Source organism: Halichoeres trimaculatus, unplaced genomic scaffold, assembly GCF_033239565.1.
Source record: "Halichoeres trimaculatus isolate MK-OKI-2021-1 unplaced genomic scaffold, fHalTri1.1 fHalTri1_scaffold_12, whole genome shotgun sequence".
Taxonomy (NCBI): domain Eukaryota; kingdom Metazoa; phylum Chordata; class Actinopteri; order Labriformes; family Labridae; genus Halichoeres; species Halichoeres trimaculatus.
The window spans coordinates 27,543,185-27,570,211 of record NW_027437190.1 but is presented as its reverse complement, the minus strand read 5'-3'; the positions used below and the strand labels follow the sequence as shown (position 1 = coordinate 27,570,211).

At 42.1% G+C, this 27,027-nt stretch overlaps 1 protein-coding gene across 2 annotated transcripts in view; it reads left to right on the top strand.

Annotated features, from left to right (window-relative positions):
- Positions 1–27,027, top strand: part of iglon5 (IgLON family member 5) — a 209,899-nt gene that overhangs the window by 51,602 nt on the left and 131,270 nt on the right. Inside the window, exon 1 of one of the 2 annotated variants that reach the window (XM_074683010.1) lies at positions 1,109–1,706. The exons of the other annotated variant lie outside the window; for it this stretch is intronic. Within the exon in view, the coding sequence (XP_074539111.1) occupies positions 1,646–1,706 (61 nt within the window). The 5' untranslated portion in view covers positions 1,109–1,645. Of the gene's footprint in view, positions 1–1,108; positions 1,707–27,027 lie in introns of those variants that run through there. 2 annotated transcript variants of the gene reach the window in all.

Sequence of the window (27,027 nt, the reverse complement as noted above, 5' to 3'; positions counted from 1 at the left end):
TTAGACAACTGCAAAAAAAGTGGTTATCTTTGAAATCTTGTGCACAAATGTAGATTTACTTCACTTGGAAGCAACAGACTGCTAGTTTGAAGGGCAAAAGCAAGTTTTCTTGTCATGCACAAGTGATACTGCAAAGGAAAGCAACAAATGAGCTACAGCCTTCAGTGTTAGTTGCAGGTTGAGTTTCCGATCACAAAACGTTTATCTGAATGATGCAAGATGTCTGAAATGAGTACTCTAATGTAAGGGAGGAAAAACATCATTTGCCAACATATTTTTTCTGGTTGTTAGACAACTTCCTGTTGAAGCTATAGACCGTGTGTCTGGAGTTGGATGATTAGTTCACAGCGTGAAACTTTTTCTGAAAATTAGATCTTCACTTTATGAGACTGCTTCTCACTCTTCGAGTGGCAGACACCAAGATGAGACTAACATGTTTATAAATGGCTCATTAGTACCTCTGCATAAATATAAAGTGCCTCCCTACATGCGTTTCTGTCTCCTGCCGTTAATTCAGCAGAGTGATGGAGTCAGATGGTGTTTTCTGCTGTGCTGTTACAATCTGCTGACACCCCCCTGTCTCCCAGAACTTCAGCCTATGTGGGAAGTTTCTACTCTGTCCCCACAGCCGTCTCCTCCTCTGGTCTGAAGATTTCCATTTTCAGCAATTGAGAAACATCTGCTCATCAGCAATGCAACCTGTCCCTCCACCTCATTCTGTTTTCATTCATCCTCTCCCAAAACCCCGCGTGCACCGGAGCCCATATGGCTCCACCTGCCCCTCACTCACCCTCCCCACCTCTGTCCCTGTAGTTATTATGCCCGCCTGTCCCCTTGTGGACTGTTTTCTCTGAGTACTGCAGCAACACCGAGCTGGCTATAAATCACATTGCATTATCACCGCGCCGTGCTTCGCCTCGCGCTCTGCCCGCCCAGCGCGTGTCTGCTATTGGCCGGCGCGGCTCCTTGGCCGGCCTCTCTGAGCGGGACATCGGTGCAATCATAAATCCCGCCTCCCTTCTTAGGGCCGGTGATTGGGAAAGGGGCTCTCCTTGAACTGTCAATCATGCTCTTTTTTTCTTGTGCGCCTCGCATTCTGTGCTGCTCCCTGCGACGCGCGGAGTGCGGAGCGACGAGACGCGCTGCATACCAACAGAGACGTGTAGGGAGCAGGCTAATTAAGGCTCAAGTGGCGATTTGCGACTGGTCCGGACGCACAGACCCCCTCCTGTTCTCTGACAAAAAACATATTGATGTCAAGTCAGGGGACAGTTTAATTTCACCTTTTACCCACATGCGTTTTCCAACAGATTTTCTCTTTCCTCCAAGGCTTTCTGAGACAAACTAATTGTCTGGAATATTTCTTTTTTTCTGCGCTGATATTTTTATGGCCAAGAGATTCTGCACAGGATAACACAAACTGCTTCTCTTCTTCTCCCTCTCTACGTCTGAAGGAAAACTCAAGTGGACAAGACTGATGTTTTCGTCCAGTCACATGTAGAGGAAGCGTTGGACTATTGCTGTTGACATTCATTCACTGGGTCGTTTTTTTGATACACTGATACCCCGCAACGGCACCATACGGGAGGAATACCAAGGCACATTTGGCTGCAAAAACAAGCAGAAAATCAATCAGAACTCCATCATGGGCTGCCCCCTCTTGCGGAACGTGTTTGCTGGTTTGATCCTGGTTTTGCTGTCGAAAGGTAAGTTCTTACTTGCTACTTTAGCGATGTGTTGACGGCTCAGTGCTGATGCGCATGTATCGCCTTTCATTTTCTGAAAACGGTTGTGGAGGTGAATACTAATGATGAAAGAAGGAGGTGGGGAGGGGAGATGGGGGGGTCTACCTGCCTGTGAATCACGCGTGTCTGCTGTGGCACTGCGCTCTAGTTTTCCATTTGCTCACACACGGATTTACAAACGCAGAGAGGAGAGAGAGAGAGGCTGCGCGTGCGTGCGTATGTGTGTGCTTGTGTGCCGATGCGCGTGCGTGTGAGCGCAGCGCCAGGTTCATCTCCAAGCCAACCTCGTGGTTCAGTGAGAGCAACGAGTGGTGCATGCTAAAATGTTTACTATAAAAAAACATACAGACCCCCAGCCTCAGTCTGCTGTGAACATTCCTTTACGTGACATGAATGGTCCGGGATGCCACGCGCACGACGCACCACCAGTGCAATGAGGGGACGATGGTGGTGGTGGTGGAGGGGGTGGAGAGGGTTGTATGTAGTGGTAGTGGTGGTGGGGTTAACGTGAGTACGGGTGGAAGCATTGCAGAGAGGCTGGGGGAGAGAAAGACAGTGTTTTGTTCTCACTTCAAACCCAAGGTCGAGACAGACAGATGGAGATGAATGGTGAAGGATGGACGGTTGGGGGGCTAAGAGGGGTGTCAAAATAGCAGTGTGTTGACAAGCCTAATTCTCTTCTTTTATCCAGCATTAAACATCTCCACCACTCAATGAAAAAGACAAACACACCTTTTTTATGAGCTCCAAAATTCCTGAGGTTAAACCCTTTTTGCAGTCTGGAGTTAAGTTGCACCATGGCATATTAAACTACCGCCTTAAAAAAAGAGAAAAAGGAAAAAAAAACCTACAGAAATTTTTATTTTGTTGCTTTTGCCTCAGGGTGCACTGGCCAGAGGGATTTTTGAAACACTGTTGCATTTTTCATCATTTCATCTTCTAATATTCTCACCATGTCATGGGATATCCCACCATGTATTAACTGTGCACGGCATTCTCACCATAATTTCCCTCTGCTCATGAATCATGAACACACACGTACATACACACACATACACCTGGCTCAATTAGCTCCAAGCTCCCTCCTATGGGAAATCAGTATATAAATAAATTACTCCGGCCCTTAATAACAATAATTGATGTGTCAGTGCAATAAGATGTGAGGTTAACAGCCTGCAGATGCAGACGGGCTACAGCCTCCTGCTCCGGAGCTTCTCGTGGGCAGGAGAAGCCCAGCTGGTCATGGTTGGCTTACCACAGCGAGCCCCCTTCTCCACAGCAGGCAGAGAGCAGACGGACAGCCCCGCAGGACACACTCACACACACACACCTCACCAACACACTAACACCGAGGGCCTCACCACCACACGAACCAAGCCTTAAACCACTCTGAGACTCATTTCAGCTCCCAGCTCTCTGAATTTGTAACCTGTGGATTTTTTTTAAGGGGGGAAGATGTGACTGTGTAACCAATCATGTAGCCACGGTTGAGAAGTGATTGGATATTGATGGGCACATTTCAGGACATGTGGATCAGATCTTTCTGCTAGAGGGATCCCAGCCTGCTGCTCTGGGTGGCTGTAGGTCCACAACACGTCCATCTTTTAAGGTGGAAAGCATGCATTATGAAGGAAGAACATGGCTGTTAAAAGGGCACTGTCCGCCTCTCGATAAATCATGCAGCAGTAGAATAATCCTTCTTTTCTGTGGCCCTGGAAGTCAACGAGTGTTTAATTGGTGCTCAGATGCTTTACCAATACTTTCAGCGGATTGTTTGTGAAGTATTATTACCACTTTGATGATTAATGAAACAAACTTAACAGATTCTTGAAGGAAGTTTATTCAACATTTCTTTCTTTGACTCTCTTCTTAATGTACACAAAAGATATATTTGATGTTTAAAGCAGCGTTTGACCTTACATACTCTCATACAGATAGTAAAATATGTTTCAGAGCAATGTATTGGCATGCCAAACAGGTTGAAAAACGGCTTTTTTGTGCTGCAAAACACAATCAGGCCAGTCAAAGGTTCCCTCCTGGCTTGGCGTGTGAAAGCACAAACCTTTCCACGACTGTGTGTCCAGCTGGCACGCCATCATGCCTTTTCTACTTCCCCAGTCTCTCTCCCTTGTCTCCTGCTTAAGTATCTGTGAACCACACCTCTAGAAAAGTGGATGGCCAGGTGCCCACACATATAATACACTCAAATATCTGTTTATTTCCGTCTCACGGGCTGTCTGCAATTAATCAAAACCTGTGCCATCTCTAAGAGCAGATTCTGTGAGGCTTTGCTGCTTTGTGATGATAAAAACATATATCCACACAAACCTTTCCTCGGAAAATTAAACAATTTAGGTTTCAGCTCAAAGGGTTTTTGTTGTGACAGAAACCTGCACGATGTGCTCATGAGAATACTGCTGTCATTGATTCATTGAAAAGTGAAGATGACAAGAGAAATTGCTTCCACTTACAAAGCCACTCAGGTCACAGCTGAGGGCATGTAGGGTTATATTCAAAGGAGATAATTTGAATGCTATATTTAGGCATATGAGTAGCAGATTTATGCCTCATAGCCATCCATTAATGCAATTGTTACCGGAGATCTGACTGGCACACTCTATACACTACACATGTATTTGGCTAGTGTTCCAACAGTCCAACAGATGGGTCTCTCCTGCATCGTGCACCGCTGTGATGAAGGGTTTGGTAACAGGAAGTGTTCAGGGCAGGAACACAGGTGAAAGCAGGCGGGGTCACTTTGTAGCCCGCCATCCTTCTTGTTTCAGCAACATATGGGGGCCAAGTGGGGTCAATGCTCATTGCACATGCTAGTACGTAGCCACCCTTCTCCCCTGCCCCCTCACAAACGCACACACACACTCATGCAGCCACACACTCGACTGGATCAGCAGTCTTGGCTTGCAGATGAAGAGCAGGGAGATGCCAGCATCAACAGATGCCTTGCGCTTCTATTCTGGAGGGGCCTCTGCTTTTCCTCCCTCCCTTTGAAATCCTTGGTTTCTGTGAGCTGTTGTTTTCCATGTTTGGCTTAGAAATGCTCTGCCATTTTGGCAGGTTTTGTTTTTCTGCAAGTGTTGGAGTGAGGGGGCCAAGATTTGGTCTCAAGAGCCTGCAGGGACAAAGGTTGGAGGTAAAACCAGCCTGGAGTGGGTCTGTGGTCGGAAAGGAAAGTTTCCCCTCTTGGGTGTAACTTTTTTTTTCTCTGACTCTTGCTGCTCTGTGGAGCCGAACCTCTGACATCTTCCACTGTATCCATTCCTCATGCACAGTGAAGCAGAGATCACCTGAAGAAAGCCCAGCTGTGTTTGGTCTATAGACTGGCTGAGATGAGCTCTACACTGAAACACTCAAAGATGAGATTTGCTTTAGTTAGAAACTCAATTTGGATTAATTGCTGCAATAGATGAAAATTGAGGCGACATAAAATCTAAATCCATGATTACCTTCAAACTGTGTAATTGAGGGTCTAACGTACAAACTATTTAAAATCTGAAAAGCAGCAATAAGTTTTGATTCAGATGAGAAAAATACTGTCATTAAGTTTATGCGAACTTTCCTCTCATTTAGTTTGAATATGATGGGAAATGTTTATTTAGAAAATTAGAAATCTAACTCTGCAAACCCATCAGAAGAGTTGCTGCATGGTGGTGTAAAGCTTTTCCTGTCCGATTTGAACATATGTGGTTGATCATTAATGGCTGCAGGTGCTGAATATTGCCAGTGGGTTCTTTATTTTTTGGCTGCAGGGATAAACTTGATGATCTGTTTCTCTTGGCGTGTGTTAAGTATCAGCAGAAATGGAAAATGTGCCACCTGATAAGAGCCAAAGCTTCATCTTAGCTTTGAGGGCTAATAAGCTCGAATTGCATGTTGCTGTAAACACTGGCAGCAAAGAGTTTTAATACTGACCATTAAAAAAAAAAAAAAAAAGTATTGATATTTCTGTTTTATGTTTCTCTAGTTCTGAAGAACTGAAACATCTCAGGGCTCAATTTTCAGTCTGAAAAACTTTCCGTAGGCGTCTGTGGCAACTGTTAACAAGATGCTGAAACTATTTGGAAGTGAAAGTTTTTTCATGAATTTTTTGCAGCCTTTGATTAAGGGTCTGTTTACACTTGTGATTAAAAAGTGGCACTAACACACTTGGAGTTAAAAAAAGCTTTAAAAAAAAGTGACAGATTTTCAAAGAGGTGGCACTGAAGTTGTATTTTTTGCTCGAGATGCTGAAAACGCTGAACAACAATGGTTTAGTACTAAAGGCAGAGCTAGGGTGAAATCTGCTTTAATAAACACAGGACCTAAAACATTTCATAAGATCAGATTTTGCTGTTTCGCACAATTCATCACACGTTTGATTTTCAACCCTTTATAAATCATGGCTAGATGTAATATGTGTAAATGGAGAAGCCATCAAGTTTAAGATCATGTGTTATCTTGTCAAGTTCATATACTGAAAAAAAAATGGATGTCATCTTGCTCGGCTCGAAGCTCCTCCTGGTGGCTGGCTGCAGTATAGGTAAAAAAAATCTATCTCCCCAGCCAGTCCTGATGAGCTGTGGTCAAACTTTAAAAAATTAATACACCTCATAGAAATGTTTCTCACATCTGTTGTGGTGATTTGAAGATATCATTTGGCTGCCTTGTATTCAGGTCCTCTTTTTTTCTAAAGAGTTTTGTTTTCAGTAGTTATAAGAGGTTAAAAACGAGGCTTTATGTCACGTTTAACAAAGATTGACTGCTGCCGTTCTTGTGTATTTTTTCCAGGGATTGTAAAATATGTCAGGAGGAAAAACCAAGAAGAGTTTTGACTTTCAGAAGAAAAAAAAATAGTATTATTACTTTGGCCGCACAACGGCTACACAACTGCTGCCAGTGATGGTGCCTCAGATAGGGGTATTTTGGCTTCAAAACCATACAATGGTAAATGGCATAGCCACTCTGTCCTCTCTATATACAGTCTATGGTCACACTGTGCAGCCCCGACAATGACAGCATCATCCTGGGATGCTGACACAGTGACTGATACAGAGGTGCCTACAAGTGCAGTTTTCTCTTCTTTCCTGTCTCTAATGAAATGTCTCTGAACATTCTTGCTGACATCACACAACAAAAACAAAAATACAACAGTGAAATGAAATCTTTGTGTAGACCACCTTGGTAGATTATTCCCTAATAATTTCTGTTTGTAGCTAAGTGTCGTGTGACTAAGTTTAGTGTGCATGTACAGGAGGGTTTAACTGAGGCATTATTGGCTGTGCCCACACAGTCCTGAGAAATGGTCAAAGCTAGGGTTCCCAAACTTCTCAGCCTGTGACCCCCTCCTAGGTTTGACCGAATCTTCAGCATTATTTACTAAACAGAAGCACTAAGTCATTCTGCACTATGACCAACACAAGAAAGAATACTGTTAACTTATAAACAATTCTTTCCTGCACTTTTTAATTGCAAATGAAAAAGGAAAACTGAAATTTTACAAACCTCCAGTAGTCAATAAGAGTAACAAACCATACAGAATAAAGTGAACAAGGAGGATGGCTTTGCCAGCCACAAGCATTCTGCTATGGATCTCTGTAGCTCACGGGTTTTTTTTTTTTTGCCAAAAACCCCGCAGCACATTGACTTTTGCTAGTTTTGAAACAGAATGAGTACAAGTTACTATACTCCCTCAAGGTCTGTGTACATGAAACTTTTTTTTTTTTTGAACTGCAGCCTTTGCCATTTGAAAATTGCATTTTATTATATTGCAACGTGGGTTTCTATTTGATTAACTGCTCAGCCCGTGACCCCAACTATCCTTCAGGATGACTCAGCGTTGATCACAGCTGCTTACAAGCACTAATAAGTTAATCAACAACAAAAGCAAAAGAAATATTATTTCATACAAGTGATCTTTATGTTCAGCAATATTTGATAGATATGTAAGTCCATGTGCATATGTTTGTGCCTTATAGGCTTTAGCCTGAGCTTCTTCATTTGGCTGCTGTCTCCTGTGCTGCTTACCTGCTGCTAATGTTTTTGTATCTCTTGTAATCACCTCAGGGATCATGCGGCCAGGAAGAGGCGTAAAAACTAATGAGACATTTTTTACTTTCATGATTTCATTTAATTTTGTTTTTACATTCGCAAATATTTTACAACAGATAACATTGTTTTTTCTTATCTTTTTTGAAGGCATCTCATGACCCCTGATAATTGTTCTCTGACCTCCACTTTGAGCACACTTGCTCTAAACCACAGGGTGAACTGTCTTCATTGAGGTTTTCTGAAAGTTACAACCTGAGTATCTCTCTGATTTTTGTGAATGCTCACGAGAGTCCTTGTCTTTAATACCACCTTTCCTTTTCACATTTTCAAGGCGAATTTCTTTACACTGTTGAATGTTTCTTTAGAAGCAGAGTGCTGAATACAGTACGGTGTAATGTTTATATCAGTTTCAGTGAAGATGAGTTGTGATAAATTTCGGTGTTTTGCCCTTACAATGTTGACATCAGTTTGAGTTTGATATTATCTGTTAAAAGAAGGGGAAACATATGAAAATCTGCCAGAAGTTATGAAAAAGCGAGGAACACATCCTGAGTCTGTGTTGACTTCACTTTAAAAGGAAACAGTTAAGTACAAGGGCTTGTATGCACGTTCAGTCATTAAACAAACAGGGCCATTAGTCCTAACGTTCTGTCATGGAATGGCTTGTTTGGCTGCAGTGTTAGCCGCATGCACAACTGCAAATAACATCCAGTTAACTAATTACACCATGAAAGCAACATAGGAGCAGGTTACATCATAATTAAGGGGAACCTCCTGGAAAACCCCATAAAAAAAACTCGAACTGCGCTTGTCTACCACTCATAAACTACAACAAATCTGGTGAGTGGTAACAGTGTGACTGAGAGAAGATCAAGAAAAACATTTTTCAGCTGGGGGAATGGAGATTTTATAATAGGAAGCATATGGACTAACAGCTGTTATCAGTGAGTCAATCAGGTAAACAAAGAGAAAGAGAAAGTTTGGCAATCTTTAACAGAGTAAATGTGTGTGGTGTTTCCAAGCACACAGTAGAAAACCTCAATAATAAAATCAATAATATGAAAGGTGCTTTGCAAAACAAGCACTTCAGCAATGTCCCAATACCCCGATCAATAACTTTTAGAGCAATATGAACTCCAACATTTCACCGCATGTATCTTGTTCACTGAAAAATGTTGTGTCTCCTAAATCTTTCCAAAGGATTGTCCACTGTCTTTGTATATTTCTTCTCAAACTGTAATGTATTGTGCTATGTCTGCCTTTTAAACAGCCAAACAAGTACAGTAATCCTGCCATTGGTGCCTATAATAGTGGGGTATACCTCCATTAAACCGAACGCTCTTTTGGGCTGTTAACCTGGCTCATGCATACAGCTTATCAACTTTTTTTGTGGTTAGTACGAACGGTTTGTTTACCCCGCTAATGGCTTGTCATGCATACGAGCCCTGGACTTAAACACTTTAACACGTCCCAGTCTGAGAGCTTTTCGGTTGGACTGCAAGTTGTTATGGAGCCACACCAAGAGCAGTAAAATACAAAAAGTTAAATACAGCTTTGTCTTCATGATTTGGAATGGTAAATGTGGTTGGCTTGGACACAACAAAGTTAATACTCCAGATCAAAAGATGAAAAGAGGCCCCATACCTGTGAAAACAATGAGTCAAAATGAATTTGTAAAAACAATTTGAACAGGAAAGAAAAAGAAAAAAAAATTCCAACAGAGACTGTTTTTAAAGTGATTACAAGATTCATACAGTGTGAATTAAAAAAGATGTTTGTACCTACCACACCTGGATATCTCTACCTCACTGAAGGATGTTGCTCTGGGTACGCCAATCGACCAGAACACAGAGAAATGTTCACTCGTATTTATTATCTCACCCTCAATGTAAGGGTTTTGCTGCATTTCCAATTACAGCCACGACAGAGATGAATAACCCCTGTGCTGTTGACCCCGCGACCTCCCAGGCTGGAGAACTCTGCATCTCTAGCCTTAGCAGCTATGTGGACGGAGCGGTGACTGAGAGGTTACGAGTTCAAACCCTTCGGGGATGGTTAACCACGGTGTTGGTGCAGACAAGAGGCAGGCGCAGCAGCACCTCGCACCACCTCACTGCCCTTGAGATTTCTCCTGTCGGATTTGATGAACACTTCATTGAGCTGGACATATTGGTTCGGGGGGTTTGGCAATTACACAGTGTCAGTGTCATAAATAATGATTACAGCCGGGCTTGTTTGCAATTATAATCACAGTTTTAATATATGGAGTTCAGCTCGTCGCGATGGAAAGGGACCGGGTCTGCTTTCAGCCCAGGACAGGTAGTTATACTGTGTTTAATTACTGTTGTAATTCGCTTCGTTACAATCCTCTCATCGTCCTCCCTGAGTCCCAGTCCCAGTTTGAAGACCTGTGCTGGACTTTGAATATTAACACCAAAGCTGTGGCTTCTCGCTGCAACAAATGTAAAAGGCCTATGTTTTATTTAGTGCAGGGGAAGGATCATTTGAGAGGAGCAGAGTGGCTGTGGAAGCAGATTGAAGTGGTGGTTCACGTACTCACACCAACCACTGCCCACGTAGGCATGCACACACGTACACACCACACACACACACACACACTCAGGGAAACAAACCTATGCATGCATACGCTGCAGAAGAGCTTCTTTACCTGAACCTGTGGGAAGATGAATTTTAACGATCCCCTCTCTAAAAGTGTGAGCACTAAATCAATGGGAAGCCAGCTCAGCCACGAGAGGGAAAAGGCCACATCTTTGTAGATATATGCATGTATATATAACATCAAAGTTGGTATTAATAACGTCCATTGATCCCTGTTCTGTGGTGTTCATTTAAAGAAACTCGACTCTCAGCGCGGTGCAAATTTCTTCCCTTTAGTTTTCGAGGTTTCAGGCCAGGCTGCAGATTGAGCTGTCTGCGAGGAAAAAGAGAGACGGAGAGAAAGAGATGTTTTCTTGTTGGTGATGTGCAGATGTTACACATTTAAGAGGAGTGAATACTGTTAGAGAGGGGGAGAGGGAAGGAGAGCGCTGTGTGATTTTCTTTTCTCTATTCCTCCTCCTTTCTAGTCTTTTTTGTGCCAGAGTTAGCATCATTGGAAACACAATTCAGATTAGTGCGGGCGGCTCGTCCTAGGGGAGCCGGGAGGGACGAGGGTCCCGCTTCTCTCCCTGTCCTCATTACCAAAAGACAAGGAGCTCGCCGGCAAATCAATGGGAAAGGCTTAGACGCTAATGCAGGCCATGCCTGGTGATGGGACTTAGCTTTGTGTGTGTGTTTCAGTGTGCTCATGTGTGATATCTTCCCCTTGTGCGTACGAATGTGTGTAGAAGTTTAATCATTTGTGCAACAACAGAAGGCTGGAGAGAAACATTAGTTTCAAACGGCTGCCGAGTGACTCGCCAGTGGAGTAACCTTAAAACTCCTAGTTAACTGTGCTGATATTTACTGCGGAGACACACGATAACACAGGAGCACTTTAATTACGCAGAGATAACGTCAGATTCATCAGTGAATCCATTTAGTGTGAGGCTACCGCTGAAACCATTGTAATCATAATTGCTCAGGGCATTGTTTCCATGACTTTAACTTCCTCAATAGCCTGCAGTTGTGTCTAGGGGTGGGCAATATATACTGCGTACGATATTATTCAAAATGATGATTTAATGATGTGCAATTTTACAATATCGAGTACTGTTTCCAAAAAAAACAAATAGACAGTGCATAGATGGCAAAGGAGAGGTGCTTGAAAGTCCTCATTCGCTGAATGCTTGCCTCAGAAGCCAATCAGTGGAAAGGGTTCAGTCGTGACTCAGTGGGAACCAAAAGACTACATAGTTGCACCATAGAATGTAAAAAAAATGGACGTCATCTTGCTCAGCTTGAAGTGAGGTCACCACAAAAAAACTGCTCCCCCTGGTGGCTGGCTGCAGTATAGGTAAAAGTAATTCATCTCCCCAGTCACTCCAGATGGGCTGTGATCAAACTTTAAAAGATTAATACACCTCGTAGAAATGTTTCTCATGTCTGATTGTTGTGGTGATTTGAAGCTATCATTTAGCGGCCTCGTATTCAATTTCTCTTTTTTTCCTGAAGCGTTTCATTTTCATTAGTTATAAGAGGTTAAAAACAAAGCTTTATGTCACGTTTAACGATGATTGACAGCTGCCGTTCTTTTGTATTTTTTTCAAGGGATTGTAAAATATGTCGGAAGGTAGAGCCAAGAAGAGGGGGTATTTTGGCTTCAAAACCATACAACAGTAAATGGCAGAGCCAAGCTGTCCACTCTATACACAGTCTATGAGTTGCAAAATGATCAGAGCAAATGATTCAATAGTAAGACATGGGTGTACATCCCTCGCCTGGAAAGGGTTTGGAGCAAGTGTTGCAACTTCACAGAGATGGCATTGGGAGATGTTTCTTGTGGTGTTTTTTTCCAGCTCTCTGTCCGCTACATGGAATGATCCTGTCTGTGTGTGTAAATGCACGCACGTATTTGTGTGTCGGTGAACGCGTTGGAGCGGAACTTCAGAGTGCGAGGAGAAATGTGAACACAGTGATGTACTAATGGCATCCCATCATGTAAATGAGCTGAATAACATGAGGCTATTCAGTCTGTTAAATAAAAAGGTATAGACTAGGGAAGTCCTGATCAGGTCCTGATACGAGTCCAGATCCGATACTTCTACTCTGATACATCGCGCTCCCGACTTTAAGCTCATGCCATGTTCTGCACTTTATGGCATTCAACCAACAGTGTCCCTGTTGTTATGTCATGTCCTGTGTTGTTTCTGTGTGGGGTTGAGACAGTCTGACTCTGTACCACCACACAGCAGTAGTAAATACTAAGATGTCATTTTTCCTGTTGGTTTGGAAATGAGAATTGGGATGTAATGTCCGATTCTGGTCAAGGCTGTAACCACGTGATTGGTCCCGATTTCTGATCATGTGATCTGCTCCGGACATCCCTAGTATAGACCTGATTAATGTGAACGGTAACTATCAATCACTTCTGCTGTGATCTGGTGCTATAAAGAAAGTAAAATCAACTCGACCTCCAGGGGGTGGTTGGGGCATCCATAGTTGTCCTTTTGGTAGGCAAGAAGTTTTACAGTATTTTTGTTCAATATCGTTAAAATATCGTTATCGAAATTTAAAAAAAAATAAAAAAAATGGAGGTATGTTTATTTGCCTTTATCGCCCACCCCTGGTTGTATACAACTTCCTTTATAGGACAAAAAAGAGCAGCACCTGAGTGTTTTCTGTCAACAGCCTCCTGCGGCGTATACAGGCATCAGAATACGCCAAACACTCCACCTGTCTCACGGCTCAATCTGCTCTGCATCTGCTCTCGCTGCGACTGATGCTGCCGTTGTTCTCACATTCGCCTTCATCCCACACTCTTGTTTTGTTTACACAGGTAAACTACCGGGTGCAACAAATGCTAAATAATGGTTTCATGTTGTGGATTTTCAGCCCCCTCAGCCGCCTCTGACATCTCACGGCGCTGGAGGTGTTTCTGGGTCTGTGCGGAGGGGAAGACCGGGCATGAGGGAAGAGAGGGAAATAAATAAAACTGAGGAAAACAGATCAATAAATATTTCAGCAGCTGCTCCCTTCACAGACTTCTCCTGAAGCCATAAGAGGCGGATAGAGAGGGAGAGTGCTACGTAGATGGAGGGAGGTAGGGCTGGATGAAGAGCAGGAAAGAGAGAAGGAGAGAAAGAACAGTGGTAATTGTGTTCCTCACTCTCATTCATAGAGATGGAGGGAGAAGGAGAGAGACGGAGAATGGGGATAATTGTGTCCCAGACTTTAATAGACACAGAGAGAGACGGCATGAGTGAGGGGTGGAGAAGCGACACAGGCAGTGCTAATGAGCACCACATACCAACACTGCCTCCAACGGGAGCGAAAAAAAGAGACTCATACAAGAGGCAGGGTCCACGGACTTTGGCACCACATTACAGTGACTGTAAGAATGTCTCTCTTCCTGACTTCCTCATAATTCAAATTCCTGTCAGGCGTTAGCGTCAGAGTGTGTGGGTGTGTGTAGTTCTAAATGATAATGAGCCGGTCAGTCGCCGCGTTCGGCTAACTGCGAATCAAGTGTGTCCACCGCCACTGCGCGCTAGTCATTAGCTGTTGGGGTTGACACATTGTCAAAAAATTAGCATCCACAAAAAAAGCCAGGATGTGACATGTGTAGCTATGTATAGTATGAAATGTAGGTTTAATGCAGAGAGTGCGTTGAGGAAAGACAGAGGGAGCTCATGAGGGTGGACAGGCTGGAGAGATGGAGGAGTTATGAAAAAATGATTGAAGGAGGGCTGCTGGGAGGAAGCGCGGGAAGAGAGACAGATGGTGCGAGGGGAAAAGGGGAGGAGGGATTCAAAGAGCCGCAACAGGCAGCGATCGAGATGGATTGATTCTGCAGGCAGATGATTAAACGGCATAAAGAAAGAAAAAAACACACACTGTGTGTTTGGTGATATTGCTGTGAGTGGGAGTTTTCAGATTGTTTCGGGGTCACTTCTTGTGTGTGATACCGTGGCACGAAGGAGCCGGTGCTAATGCGATGTGCCACTGGTTAGCGAGTCAATGCAGCGAGGCAGCACACCTCTAATAAGACGCTCATGCAGTGCGCCCAGATCATAATGAGAGGTTTGGAGCTTGTCAGGAATCCACAGGTTACATAAAATGTTACATTTAGATACAAATTGTCAGCTCCCACGGCAATCAAATCCTCATGTTGCTTTTTGTCAAGAAGCATAATTAGAAAAACAAACCACGCCGAAGCCCAGTGGCCGCCAGAGCTTGTTGCCCTTCACTCTGCATGTGTGTGTGATGCTAAAATCCAGACCTCCATTCTGCTGTCACTGAAACTGGCACATGGCTCCACCTCCAGCTGTGAAGGTGCTGGTGGGATTTCCTTGTGATAAAATGTTCATATTAGCACGACATCCTGCCACTAAGAGGAGAATTTCAGCGCAGACGTGTCTGTGACAGCACATAAATGGTCTTACAGGACAGTGAGGTTTCACAGTGACATGAAAGATTTTCATCTCCTCAGGGTTTCTGTTGTTAAAGACCGCGCCGCATGTTTTGAAGCCAAGGATCACAGGAGCGTTTCTTGAACAAAATATCAAATGTATGATATTGTGGTGCCGTTATGATAATTGGAATGTTAGGTGTGATTTCATCAAACATTTGTGCTGCAATAGACCATTAATTGGGTTTGGGAGAAGACGATGCTGTGTTATTGTATTATGATATTTCACTAATTAGATGTGGGCTTGGATAACGCTAAAAGCCTGCGCTGCTTTCCCCATTTTCGTGATGCAGAGAGTGAAATTCCATTAGTGTCTGGGGGTGGTTGTGAGCACATTATTCCACTCAGACATTATTTAAGACATTTCCAGGATATGGTGTGCTTTTTAAATTGTGCTTCAATCACATTTTATTCATTTATTCATTGAGGGACGTGGGCGAAATACTGCTGTCTAATTTGTTGTGAAATATCATTCCTGGGGTGCCACTGTGACTTCCAAATTTCTGATCAGAAATGGTGTTGTGTAGGCATTTCAAGGCCGTAGTTCCCTTTTAAAAACACATGTTCTTTACTTATTCCCTCTCTCGTTTACAGCTGCACTGAACATGAAGGAATTCGGCCAAATTGTGCTCATTAAAATGCATATCATTCCAGAGATGCAAGTCAGATTTCCAATTAAAATTCCTCTTCATTCCGTCCATGCGGAGCTGCATTTTTACACTCTGTGTCACAGCAGATGAGCAGAGCACATGTAAATGTATCAATATAAATTATTGCCAGAAAACCGATATTCCCTGGCATCCTTGGCGCCCTGGGTTAACGCCGTGTTTGATACCCTGATGAAATGCAGTGCTGCAGGAGCCAAGCAGGTTTAGCGCACAGAAGAAGCAAACATTTTCAGGAACGAGTCTGTGAAATCATTTTGTCTCAGCAGAGAAACATTACACTCGCTGCACATCAAAGGAGGAGCTGAAAGCATTGACGTGACCTTTGTCTGGCCAGCAGACCTCAGATTCCATTAAGAAATAATGAAGGTGTCAGAAAAGGGCAATTAGCTGCTTAATGTTGGACAACAGTACTCTAATACAACATACTTTTGCTGACAAGTCAATATGTGTGCCTGACAATAGCTCCTATACCTTGAGACACAATGAGAGTTGTAGGATCGGTTGACATTTTATATGTGTTGATTTATGATCCTCCGAGCCGGCTTCACTGCCTCTTTGGAAATAAAACTGCTGTATTTCTGCTGGAGAAGAAAAAGCAGTGATAGATACGCCTTATAACAGTATTATAAAATAAAAAGCTCCGTCATAGCCTGAGTGATGGTGTGATTAGAGGTTGTCAATACCAGGCTAAAAGTGAGAATGTCTGAGATGAAAATATTGGACTCTTGCAGAACAAAATCAGAATCTGAGGTCTGAGCAAGAGTATAGACGATTTGAATCTGCTCTTATCTGATCCATAGAAGATGAACAGCCCAGTTCAGCGCCTCTTATTAAACTTCATGTTGGCTGATTTATCATAAATACGTCCTTTATCAAAGCTGCAGTTACCTTTTGTTTGTTATTTGGGCTTTGACAGCTGTAATCAGAATTGATCTGTATTCTGCAGGGAGGCAGCTAAATCAGACATGACAAATGTGGGGCAGACAGTGCAGGTGTTTTCTCAATCAGGCCGACTTGATTGATCCTCCCTTGAATCCATCATGATCAAGCCTTATTGACATGGCGCTTCTATTAAGATTCTTTTTTGTCGGACAGCGAAGAGAAAAGAGAGATAGCAGCCGGGCGTCTGCAGTGAGGAAAAGTTTCAGCAAATAATTGCATTTCAATTCGTCCTTACAGAGCGTTTATTAATCTGGCTATGTTGGACTGAATTCAGCTGGTGGTATTGATTTTCCTTTAATTAAAATTTTTTTACCAGACTGGTTTGGTGTGGTGAATTAATGCGAGGAGTTATGATGACAGGAGAAGTCTCCCCCTCAAGGTTCAATTATTCCAGACACTCACAGCAGTGACATCATGTGTGTAATGGGTTGATTAAAACATGTTATGTCTCTAAAATCTAGTTTAAGAGCTGAATGTGATGCACTTCAGCAAATATGTATGACATCATGAGCTGAATTAGAAACACTTGAGCCACAGTCTGTCATTGCAGGCCTCGTTTCTGCGCCCTTCATCACAAAGGCGAGGTTTTTATCCCCAAGTATAAAGATGTCTGTTGTCAGCATTTTGACAGTGCAGTCTGATGCAGCGCAGTGATTCTCTTCTTAAGCAGGGACTTCTAAATGAGCCGAGATTCTCTTTATACAAGTGTGAAAGCAAAGATGGCACAACACCAGTTGTCAAGTCATATAGTCCGACTGGCTTTGAAATTCTTTGTCTTTGAAATTTCAATTCAGCGTACAGCGATTATGCAGTGGAACGTAGAGCTGGATATAAAGGCATCACAGTCTCAGAGTTTATTGTAATGTAAAATATACTCTCTATGTATATCCTGTAAGTTTATGCTGTACCGCACAACACCAGCCCCCCTTCACGGTCCTCCAACTGTGCCCAGTCACCCGTCACTACCTCCTGCTCTCAGCTCACTCATCAAGACACAAGCTCACAACCTACGGCCATCTGTTTGCTGTTTCTAGGGCATCTTCATGCCTAAAGGGATGTGGACATATGTGATAAAAGGTGCCATCAGAGTTGCCGATCCCCTGTGCCTGCACTGATAACCTGGGGAACACAACATCTTCACAACACGATATCAAAGTAGTGCCCTCCTGCTGAGCCTCCCCTCTGCAGCACACTCCCTTTGAGCCAAGTTTATATGTGGTGATAATATATCTTTGTGTCATCTGCACTAAAAATGACCTATTTACATCTCAAAACTGTTAGATCCAGACTGACAGGCTGATGCAGTTCTGTGTTTCCTATTAATTAATAATGATTGACTTCTGCTGATGTACTACCAGAAACCACAGTGTTGAACTTTGAAGTATCACTGTCAAGTATCAAAGTTTCACGAGAAGTATCACTTCCTCGTTTTTAGCCATTAGGTCTGCATGCTCAGGAAGAATGACCCTTCTGCTTTACAGATTCATGCAGCTCAACAAAGGTGAGCTATCCAGTGCTGACAACAGCCCTCATGAAGACCTGAGCGGGTCCAAATGTACTGAATATTTACAAGATGTTTTGACAAGGACACAGACTTCTTGAAATCAAAATCATTTATTAAAAGAGTCTTCAGACATTCAATAGTGGGTGTAAAACTTATTTAATGTAATAAACTACACCACAGATTTCAAGAAGCTACTGCACAGGCTCAATTGCCCCTTGTTTTCAGGCAGGTTTTAGGCACATCCACGAGCAGCTGGTTGGTTGACCTCAGCACCCAATCAGCAAAGTAAGAGGTTGCAAATCTACCGGTGAGATACTTGTGATACATTTTCTGATTAAGGATCAAGAATCATGAGTTATTGAAACTTTTTTCAAGGTTACAGTGCTCTTGGTGTAATTCCTCTTTGGTTCCAAATGGAGATTTGGCAGATAAGATATAATATGCAGATGAGGGACGGGTACCGAATTTGGTACTTTCATAGGCACTGAACAAATCCCATCTGTAGTACCGGGTACCGGCTCACATGACATCAAATGGTATCATGTTTACGCATCCTTGGGACTGTGAGAGAGTGAAAGAGTAGGTGATTTTCTATGCTGGACATGAACACAGCATTGCAATTTTATATCTTAATGAAATAAATATGTTAAATTGAAAAACTCTGAGACTTTATTATTGAACAAACGACTATTTTTTTCCACATAAATACTTAAAATTACAGAAAATTGGTAGCACTGATTACAGGTACCAATTCCCAGGTACCAGTATTGGTACTATGTTATTTCACATGTGAAAGGTACCCATCCCTAGTTCAGACAAGTTACAAGTTATTCGAGCAGGACCCTGGTGTGATTGTTTTACTGGTTTTCACGTTAATTGTATATGCAATTTTAAAAATGTGTCCCTCAAATTCCGCTGTCAGTAAATCTTTAAAGGCAACAGATTCTCGTCAGCCCTCTTGTGCGACAACTGAAGTTTAAACTGAACATTTCGATTCACGATGAGGTTAAAACGTTAACCTGCTTTTTTGTTAAAATTGACATTAAAATTTAATACTCTCAGGGGCTGCACGATGATGCATTTGTTTACACTTGGTTTAAATCCCTGTTTTGGGGTTTGCATGATCTACCCATACATGCTTCGTCCCCTCCAGGTTCTTCAGCTTCCTCCCACAGACGTGCTGGTTTGACTGTTCACACTTGGATGTTAGTAGCACACCTACTGACTGTTTGTATGTCCATGTATTATCCTTTTGATAGGCAGGGGCCAATACCAGCTGGGCAGAAGGTTGGTTGGTTGAGGAGTATGATGTATGAATGGAATAATGACCAATCATCGACAAGGTGAACTGGACTTCTTTAACATTTATGTTGACTTTTCTGTCTCATTCAGCTCTCCTTCTCAGAGCTGTGTGCATGAAACCCTGTTATACCCCAATGAGGTCAATGTCACTTGTCACTACCTTTTTTGCTTTAAGCTAACTTTGTAGCAAGTGTGTCCCATATGTCACTTTTGCTGTAAGACGTAAATACAGTTGTTATGAGTTCTGACCGATTAGAATCAAGTATTCAATACAGGCTGTTAATGAGTCTAAACAAATACCCTCGAGGTGCTCCTGGGACGTTGTGCTCTAGCTGGTGATCCATTGGACAGGTTTTAAATTTGCTGCTGGGAAGCCAAAGTGATCCATGTGTAGAGAAGGAGATTCATTATCTGCACCTACCCCAGGAGAAAGATGGAGCTGGCAGTGACAGCAGCTGTAAGAAAATAATTTGCAATCCTCTAAACTCAATAAATCAGATTTTTACGTGATATATTTGGTACCATAGACAATCCGCAGGAAACCTTTAATTTAACAGCCCACTGAAGTCAGGCACTTTGGAAGCGTCTTGGCAAAAATACCGCTTACAAAGAAGGTCAGGTGTAGGTGTACCTCATGCAGTGATTTCTGCAAATACAGTCGGGGAAGGTGGGCATAATGCTGAATTAGAGAAGCTAATTCTTGAGATGGAAAGGGTAAGGAACCCCTTGGGATGGACCTTGCATGAAGGATGGATGAGTCTGATAGAGTTGGTGGAGGCAGAAGTGCACCATATGGGGGGCTTTGTGTGGCTGTGGTTGGTTGTTTTATTTATTAGCTCTGCCAGGTTGGTTGCCACATTCATTTCATGCCTGTGTTACTCCACCTGCATCTTCAGTTGGAGCTGCTAATTTTAAGCAGCTCTATAATCAGGGAACATTTGCTTTCCTTCAAAAAACAGAAAACAGATTAATAAAAGAATACCAATATGGTGTTTACTGTAATTACAAGTGATTTATCGCAGGTTTCATTTTTCTGTATAACCTTTAAGCTTTTGATCTTATCCACAATTTGCCTTTTGATCTCATCTTATCTCTTTGGATATTCTGAGTTGTTTGTTGAATATAAATGTGCTTCAATACAGCTATAAAATCCTGATTTTTAGCAGCAGAGTCACGACTTAATGTGACAAATCAGCTCAGCCATGCAGCACTGACTAATATTTACTTACATCATGTTCCCCAGCATGTTAGCTTTATAGCTATTTCGCACCAGTTACTCACCATAATGTCAAACACCTCTGAGTCACTGATTGATTCAAAAGGAATTTGTTAGCAGGAAAATAAAAATACTGGATATGATAGCCTTCTTTTTTCTAAATAAGACAAAAAACAAATCCTGATGTTGGATTTGGGTGGAATGAAAACAATACTCCACATTGGTTGAATCAAAAGCAGAGAAAAAGTGAGGTCATGATTAATTTGGCCTTGGCCTCAAAGGTGAGATCTTGGTAAATTGCTGGCTAGGAAACAAACTGCAGTGTGGTGGAGTCTTGCGGCTCGAGAGAGAGGAGAAGTAAAGTGAGGAGTGCGACCTCTTGGCCAATCAGTGAGGATCAGTTTGAGGAGAATGAGAGGCTCTCAGCTGCAAGCCTCTTCCCTCATATTGAAAACAAACCCTGAACAAAAAATAAGCTCAGCCTCAAGCATCTCAAAAAACAAGCCAAGCTGAAAGATTTGACACAGACATTCAATGTGGACCCAAAATCTGTTGCTCCTCCTTGAAGGTTTTCATAGATTTTAGAAACAGCGGCAAGCGCGTCTTTGAACTGAAACCTCATTCGCCCTCTTTCTGTGTCTGCACCGGTGTGACCTACCTGTCCAAAAGATTGTCTGAGTCCATGATCCTGGAGCTCAATCCCGGTCTCGTCTCACGGTCTGTCAAAACCCACTGGAGAGAAGGCTCTCTTTTTTCTCCCATTCGTTTCCCCTTATCAAACAGACAGCCACTGCTAAAAGATTCATGCATGTGGACTCTGGGTCATTAAAGAATGATCCTCAGCAAAGCTGTTTTTCACCCTCATAATGAAATCCAATATTCATGAAATGGATTTTCCTCCCCACTCTCCCACTCAGTCTCTCCAAGGATGTGTATTTGCTGGTGTATTTAGTCCATGTTTGCACAGCCTTGTTAGGCTAGCATGGGTTAATGGTATCCTAAAGGCGTATTTTCAGGCCACCTAGTTAATTACACAGGGTTGACGGATGACCTTGCCATACATTACCTGTGTAAAGCAACGTAGAGTCAGGCCATATCTGGGATTTTCCCAGATTGGGGTCAGAGTAAAGACCAGTTAATCAAAGCTCTGTTCACACAAGTACCGTACTCATTTTATAAAAGTCCCAGTTTGTGGAAGAAAAGACAACACGATCCGTTTTGAATGATAGTGTTTGTAGTTGTGCAGATTTTTAATTTTGTACTTAGAAAACATTAAGGAAGTGTTGGTCAGTAATAAATGAGAGTGATTCCAAATTCCTATTTAACTTCTTAAGGCCCCACGTCCACACGTGGTCATTATATTTCTGCTTTCCAGACCCATAATACTTCACTTTTCAAAAATTTGACCTATTAACCACATTTAGGGACACTGCCCACACCATCTTTTGTTGAAAACACAACATTACACCCATTTAAGTGAAAAAAACCCCAACGTATTTAAGTATAATAAGACTACTAACAAACAGCTAAAAGAGAATTCACAGCACAAATATTAATACTTGAGAGGTTAAATAATGTATACAACATAAAACAAGTTAAAAGAATGAGTTAATAAGGGACTTGATGGTAGAGATTGCTGATTGTAGGTTTCAGAAAAAAGAAAACACAGTACATACGATAACTTCAAATGTAAACACGCACATTAAGAGATCACAATGTGTACACAGCTCTTATTAATGATGCTCACATATAGTCAACACCTTCACCAGTCAGCCAAAATTACAAGTCAGCATTACTACATATTGTACATCCAGAAAACTGATCATATTTTGTGTCTGAGATGTATTTAGCTGATATAGCTCTCATCAATGGCTTCTTCCATAATGCTACAAAACTCTACAACCTGGATGTAAACAGGCACAGATAACACATGACAACACATGGCAGGGTTTGTCTGTATTTTGATCCACAAAATGGAGTTAAAGTTGAGTGTAGGTCTTGTCTCCCTAAACTATTATGTAACCACTTAAATAGACCAATGTGTAACCAGCAGAGGCCTGTGGACACTGACAAACAGGCTGGTGGTGCTAGCTCTGCAAGTGTTGTCTCATTTGACAGTCAATTCAGGGGATGCAGTTTTTGAGGGCAAAAAAATGGTTATACACTGATCAATTATGGTATTTTGTTTTAGCACATTATCAAGCTGGCAATCTCAAATGTTTTAAAATGCATTGAAACTTGAACGAATTTGGATATGTGACGTTAGCAATGCAAGACTGTTAGCAGCATTAGTCAGCTACTTCCCCATTTCAAAGCAACGGGGTCACAATATGTGATGCTAAAGACTGAGCAGGAAAAGTTGGAGACTTTAAAACAAAATTCTTTGTAGACCAGTCCATCTCATTCTGGTGTAGCCTGATTAGCCTATACAAGCTACAAAATGTGAGTCCTTATGCTCCTGGATCAGGATATGACAGTTGTTATTTACAACATACTAGATGATCGTGTTTTTGCTTTATGAAATAGACTACAGCCAACTTTTAATTGTTTTATGAGGGTTTGCATCTGCATTTGAAATTTCCATGTAATGAACTACAGAAGTTTGTTCTTGAAAAGAGCCATCGTCTTAATGTTTCCACAGTTGTGGCTGGTATGTTGGGGTTCTGCATCTGGTGTTGACTTAGCTGCAGTTATGGTGGGCCAAGCACATAAATTCTATTAAATTCATAAAGTATTCATATACACAAGTTTTATTTTGTAGCTGTCTCTATGTTAAAAAGCAGCTGGATCAGCAGACAAACCTGCCTTGTCCGTATCAGGGATACAACACCCTGAAATGCAGTTTCCTACTTTGTTTACAGTCAGCAGAATTGGATTTCCTGTAAATAATCATATAACAGTGCCCAGACATTAACAGACACATGTTCCTCCCACTCACGACGCATGGTATTCACACTGCTGAGAGCACAATGTAATAAGCCTGCTGAAACACTGAGGGACCAGAGTAAATAGCTCCGTCTATTATGCTCTGGTGCAGGATTTGGCCACAGGAGGGCATTAGCTGAGAAGTTCAACCATTTCTTGCACTTGGGCCAAACACACCCAGACAGGACTCATTAATGAACGTTTAGTTATTCATCTGGATTGCCAATTTCCATTTTCCACTTCTCTTACACCTGTGTTGGCCTTTCTGGACGCCGGCTAGCTCAGCCTGAGGCTAGATAGTTGACAGCTCATCAGTATGGGTGAGAAGAGTTTAGACAGGGCCTTCACTGTCTGGGAGGGAGAGAAGGTGGGGAAGCTTAAAAGCTTAAAGTTAATTAAATTAAGAAGAATGTGCTTCTGTAGGTGTAAAAAGAGCCATGTAGGCCTAATTTAATGTTTAATGGTTAAACTTCATACTAGATTTGAAATAAAAGAGGAAGAGTGACAGTGTTGATACTCCAGGGCGGTATTTGTGGTTGAATATTCATGAATCCACATGTGTTGTAAATGCTAAAAAACCAAAGAGATGTGTTTAATGCTAACCCTCCCTCCCTGCTATACTGAACTATAGCAGAACAAGTGCAATCTGGAATCTCTGTGATTAAAATTGTGCAAACAAAATACCACTATCATCTCTGGCATCAGTAGCAATTTTAATCAAGTCATCTTTTTTTTTGTCGTATCATCAAGACATTATGCCTCGTTTGATCCTCACCACCTTCATTATGATAACCACCAACACTGTTATCATCCACACTGATAATCAGCCCAATCTTTCCTTCCCATCTCCTCACTGTTATCTCCATCTTTATCACTGCCGCTAATTCCCAGCATCACTCTTGGCTCTCTGCGGCACTATTGTGTTTTGTTGTCACAGCGAGTCACTTTTTTTTACAATTACATACTCCACTGAAGCAAAGGAGGTAATCCTCTCTCTCACTGTCTCTGATTGTATTTCATTGCTCCCATTCTTCAACCAATCACCCCCACAGCCCACCCTGCCCGCACTCTCCTCTGGAATCTGAAGCAGATTTTACTCTGACCGCTTTTCATCTGTTCTTCATCATTGTGGGTCTTCTTTATACACTCTGCCTTCGTTTCCTATTGTGTTATCTCTCAAGATCCTAGAGCTGACTTCTAAGAGTTAACGATTTCACACATTGGTTGAGATTTCCCTATTTGGGTCTTTGCAATGTCTCTAAGATGCCCCTACGAGGTATCCTCCTATTTCTAGGAAGTTTTTGCAATACCTCTGCAATGTCTCTTGGATTTCTCTACAATCTTTCCATGTTGTTTCTGTGATTTCTCTCCAAAATCCCTATTATGTCAATCAGTATCTCTAAGATATCCCAACAAAATATCTGTCATTTCTCCATACTGTCTCTGTTTTCTCTGTGATGTTTTGACATTTCTTTGACTCTTAGATCTCTTTATGATCTCCACAATGTCTCAAATATTTTTATTAGTAGGGAGGTGTGAGTACTGGTTTCAGTATTGGGCCGATACCAGTTTTATCAAGGTATTGTGAAGGCTGCCGATGCCAGTAGCCGATACTCAAGACAAAAAAAAAAAAATCTTATGTCAAGCAAGCCCTCGTTAACCTTGCAGAGCAGATGGACCTGCCTGATTCAGTTTCTGAAATCCTGCAGATCCACCTTGCCAGGCTCCATTGGCCAACAAATTCACTCTAACCAGCCCAATCAGGGAAGAGAGGCAGGAGCTACGGAAGCAGCGGAAGTGACATCAGCAGACTTTCGTACTTGTCAGCATTTCTTTGATTCTTAAGTTTACTTTACAAAAACGGCAGCAGTCGTCAAAAGCCACGTCATACCGTGGCTTGATGTGGCTTGACGTGGTCTGTGGTCAGTGTGTCAATCAGAACGGTCGTCCAATAACCAGCTGCTGTTTTTTTTTTGATGGTTCTGCCTGAAAACAAATCTGAAGAGCTGCTACCCAGATGGACTAGTGAAATATTTCCGTGGCGGATTTATGAAACTGTCTGTCTGGCGTGTTAGGTTAAGTCCTCGTCAACAGTTGCCGCTACTTGCTTCAGTTTAACACCACGGCAAATTTGCGCCAGCTCCTGTTCAGACAACATGTATGAACCAGTGAGATTTAACAGTTAAACTGTTTTATTTTGTACTCCAGTTAATTAGAATAAAAATACTTAAACTCTGGCAGTTGTAAGTTTGATTTTGCTATTTTTTATAATTTATTTAAACAAAAATATAAAACTGAGAGAATTGTTTGTGTTTTATTTTGGACTTAACAACAGAGTGATTGTGCTGTCTTTGGTCAAAATGTTCTGTCACTGTTAATTTAGATTTTATGTATCAAAAGTACTAGTAGTATTGGTACTTGGTATCAGTGAGTAAGAGGAAGTACTTGAACTGGTATCAGTCTGAGAGAAAGTGGTATCCAACATCCCTATTTATTATGTCTCGAAAGTGTCTCCATGATATCTCTTCATTATCTCTACAATGTCTCTCACTGTTTCTATGATGTCTTTATGATGTCTCCACAATATCTCAACAATTTCTCTGTGATGTCTCCATGGTGTCTCCTTAACTCCTCTGATGTCTCTATGATACATCTTTATGTTTCTGTGATGTCAATAAAATGTCTCCACAAAGTCTTTAGAACAGAGGTCACCAACCTTTTTGAGGCTGGGGGCTACCGTAAGAGAAACGGGTGCTACGAAGGGTTACTTGTCTGATACAAACTTCCCGAACAAAATTGCACAGATCACTTTTTAGTAAAAATACTAAGAGTAGTAGTAGTAAAACTATGTGAAGAGACTGCTCACGTGTCAGTGTTATTATTTCACAATTATTATTAATGATTTACACAAAAATGATGGTAGGAAACATAGATACATTTCTGGGAGGAGCTCCATTGTGACCAGTGCTGTTTTTTGGAAAATGCCACGTGGGCGCCTTATGGGGTCCTCACAGGCACCCAGGTACCCACAGGCAGCATGTTGGTGACCCCTGCTTTAGGATGTCTTCATAATGTATCAAAGGTGTCTATAAAATGACCCTCTGACATCTCCAACCTAAATCTCTCTATGATGTCTCTTCAGCGGCTCTGCGTTGCTTTTCTGTCGGGTTTTGCTGCTGCAAGCATAGCTACCTCTAGCTTACCGGAAGACTTAATCAATCTTGTACAAATACAATGAACCATTTTGTGACTTGAAATACCAAGAATGTGATCCAGTGGAAATGTTCTCATGTCCAGCCAATGGTGGACATGGTGATAATGTAATCTGACAGATATTTGAAGCGTGGCTCTGAAGTTTCTTTATCAGATATCAGATTCATTGTCCTCTTGTTGCTTCATTCTGATGAGCTGGTCATCTGTTGCTCTGACCCCCCCACTCTACCTCAAATCCTCAGATTGCTGCTTAGCCTTGGATGTGCTGCTCTGCATGACGCTGTTTGGTTCAAAGACAGTGTGTAACCTGTTTACAAGCACTTGAATTTGAAGTGTGGAGGGTGTTTCTGTCAGTAATGTTCTTTCAACGCACGTGTGTGTGTGTGTGTGTGTGTGTG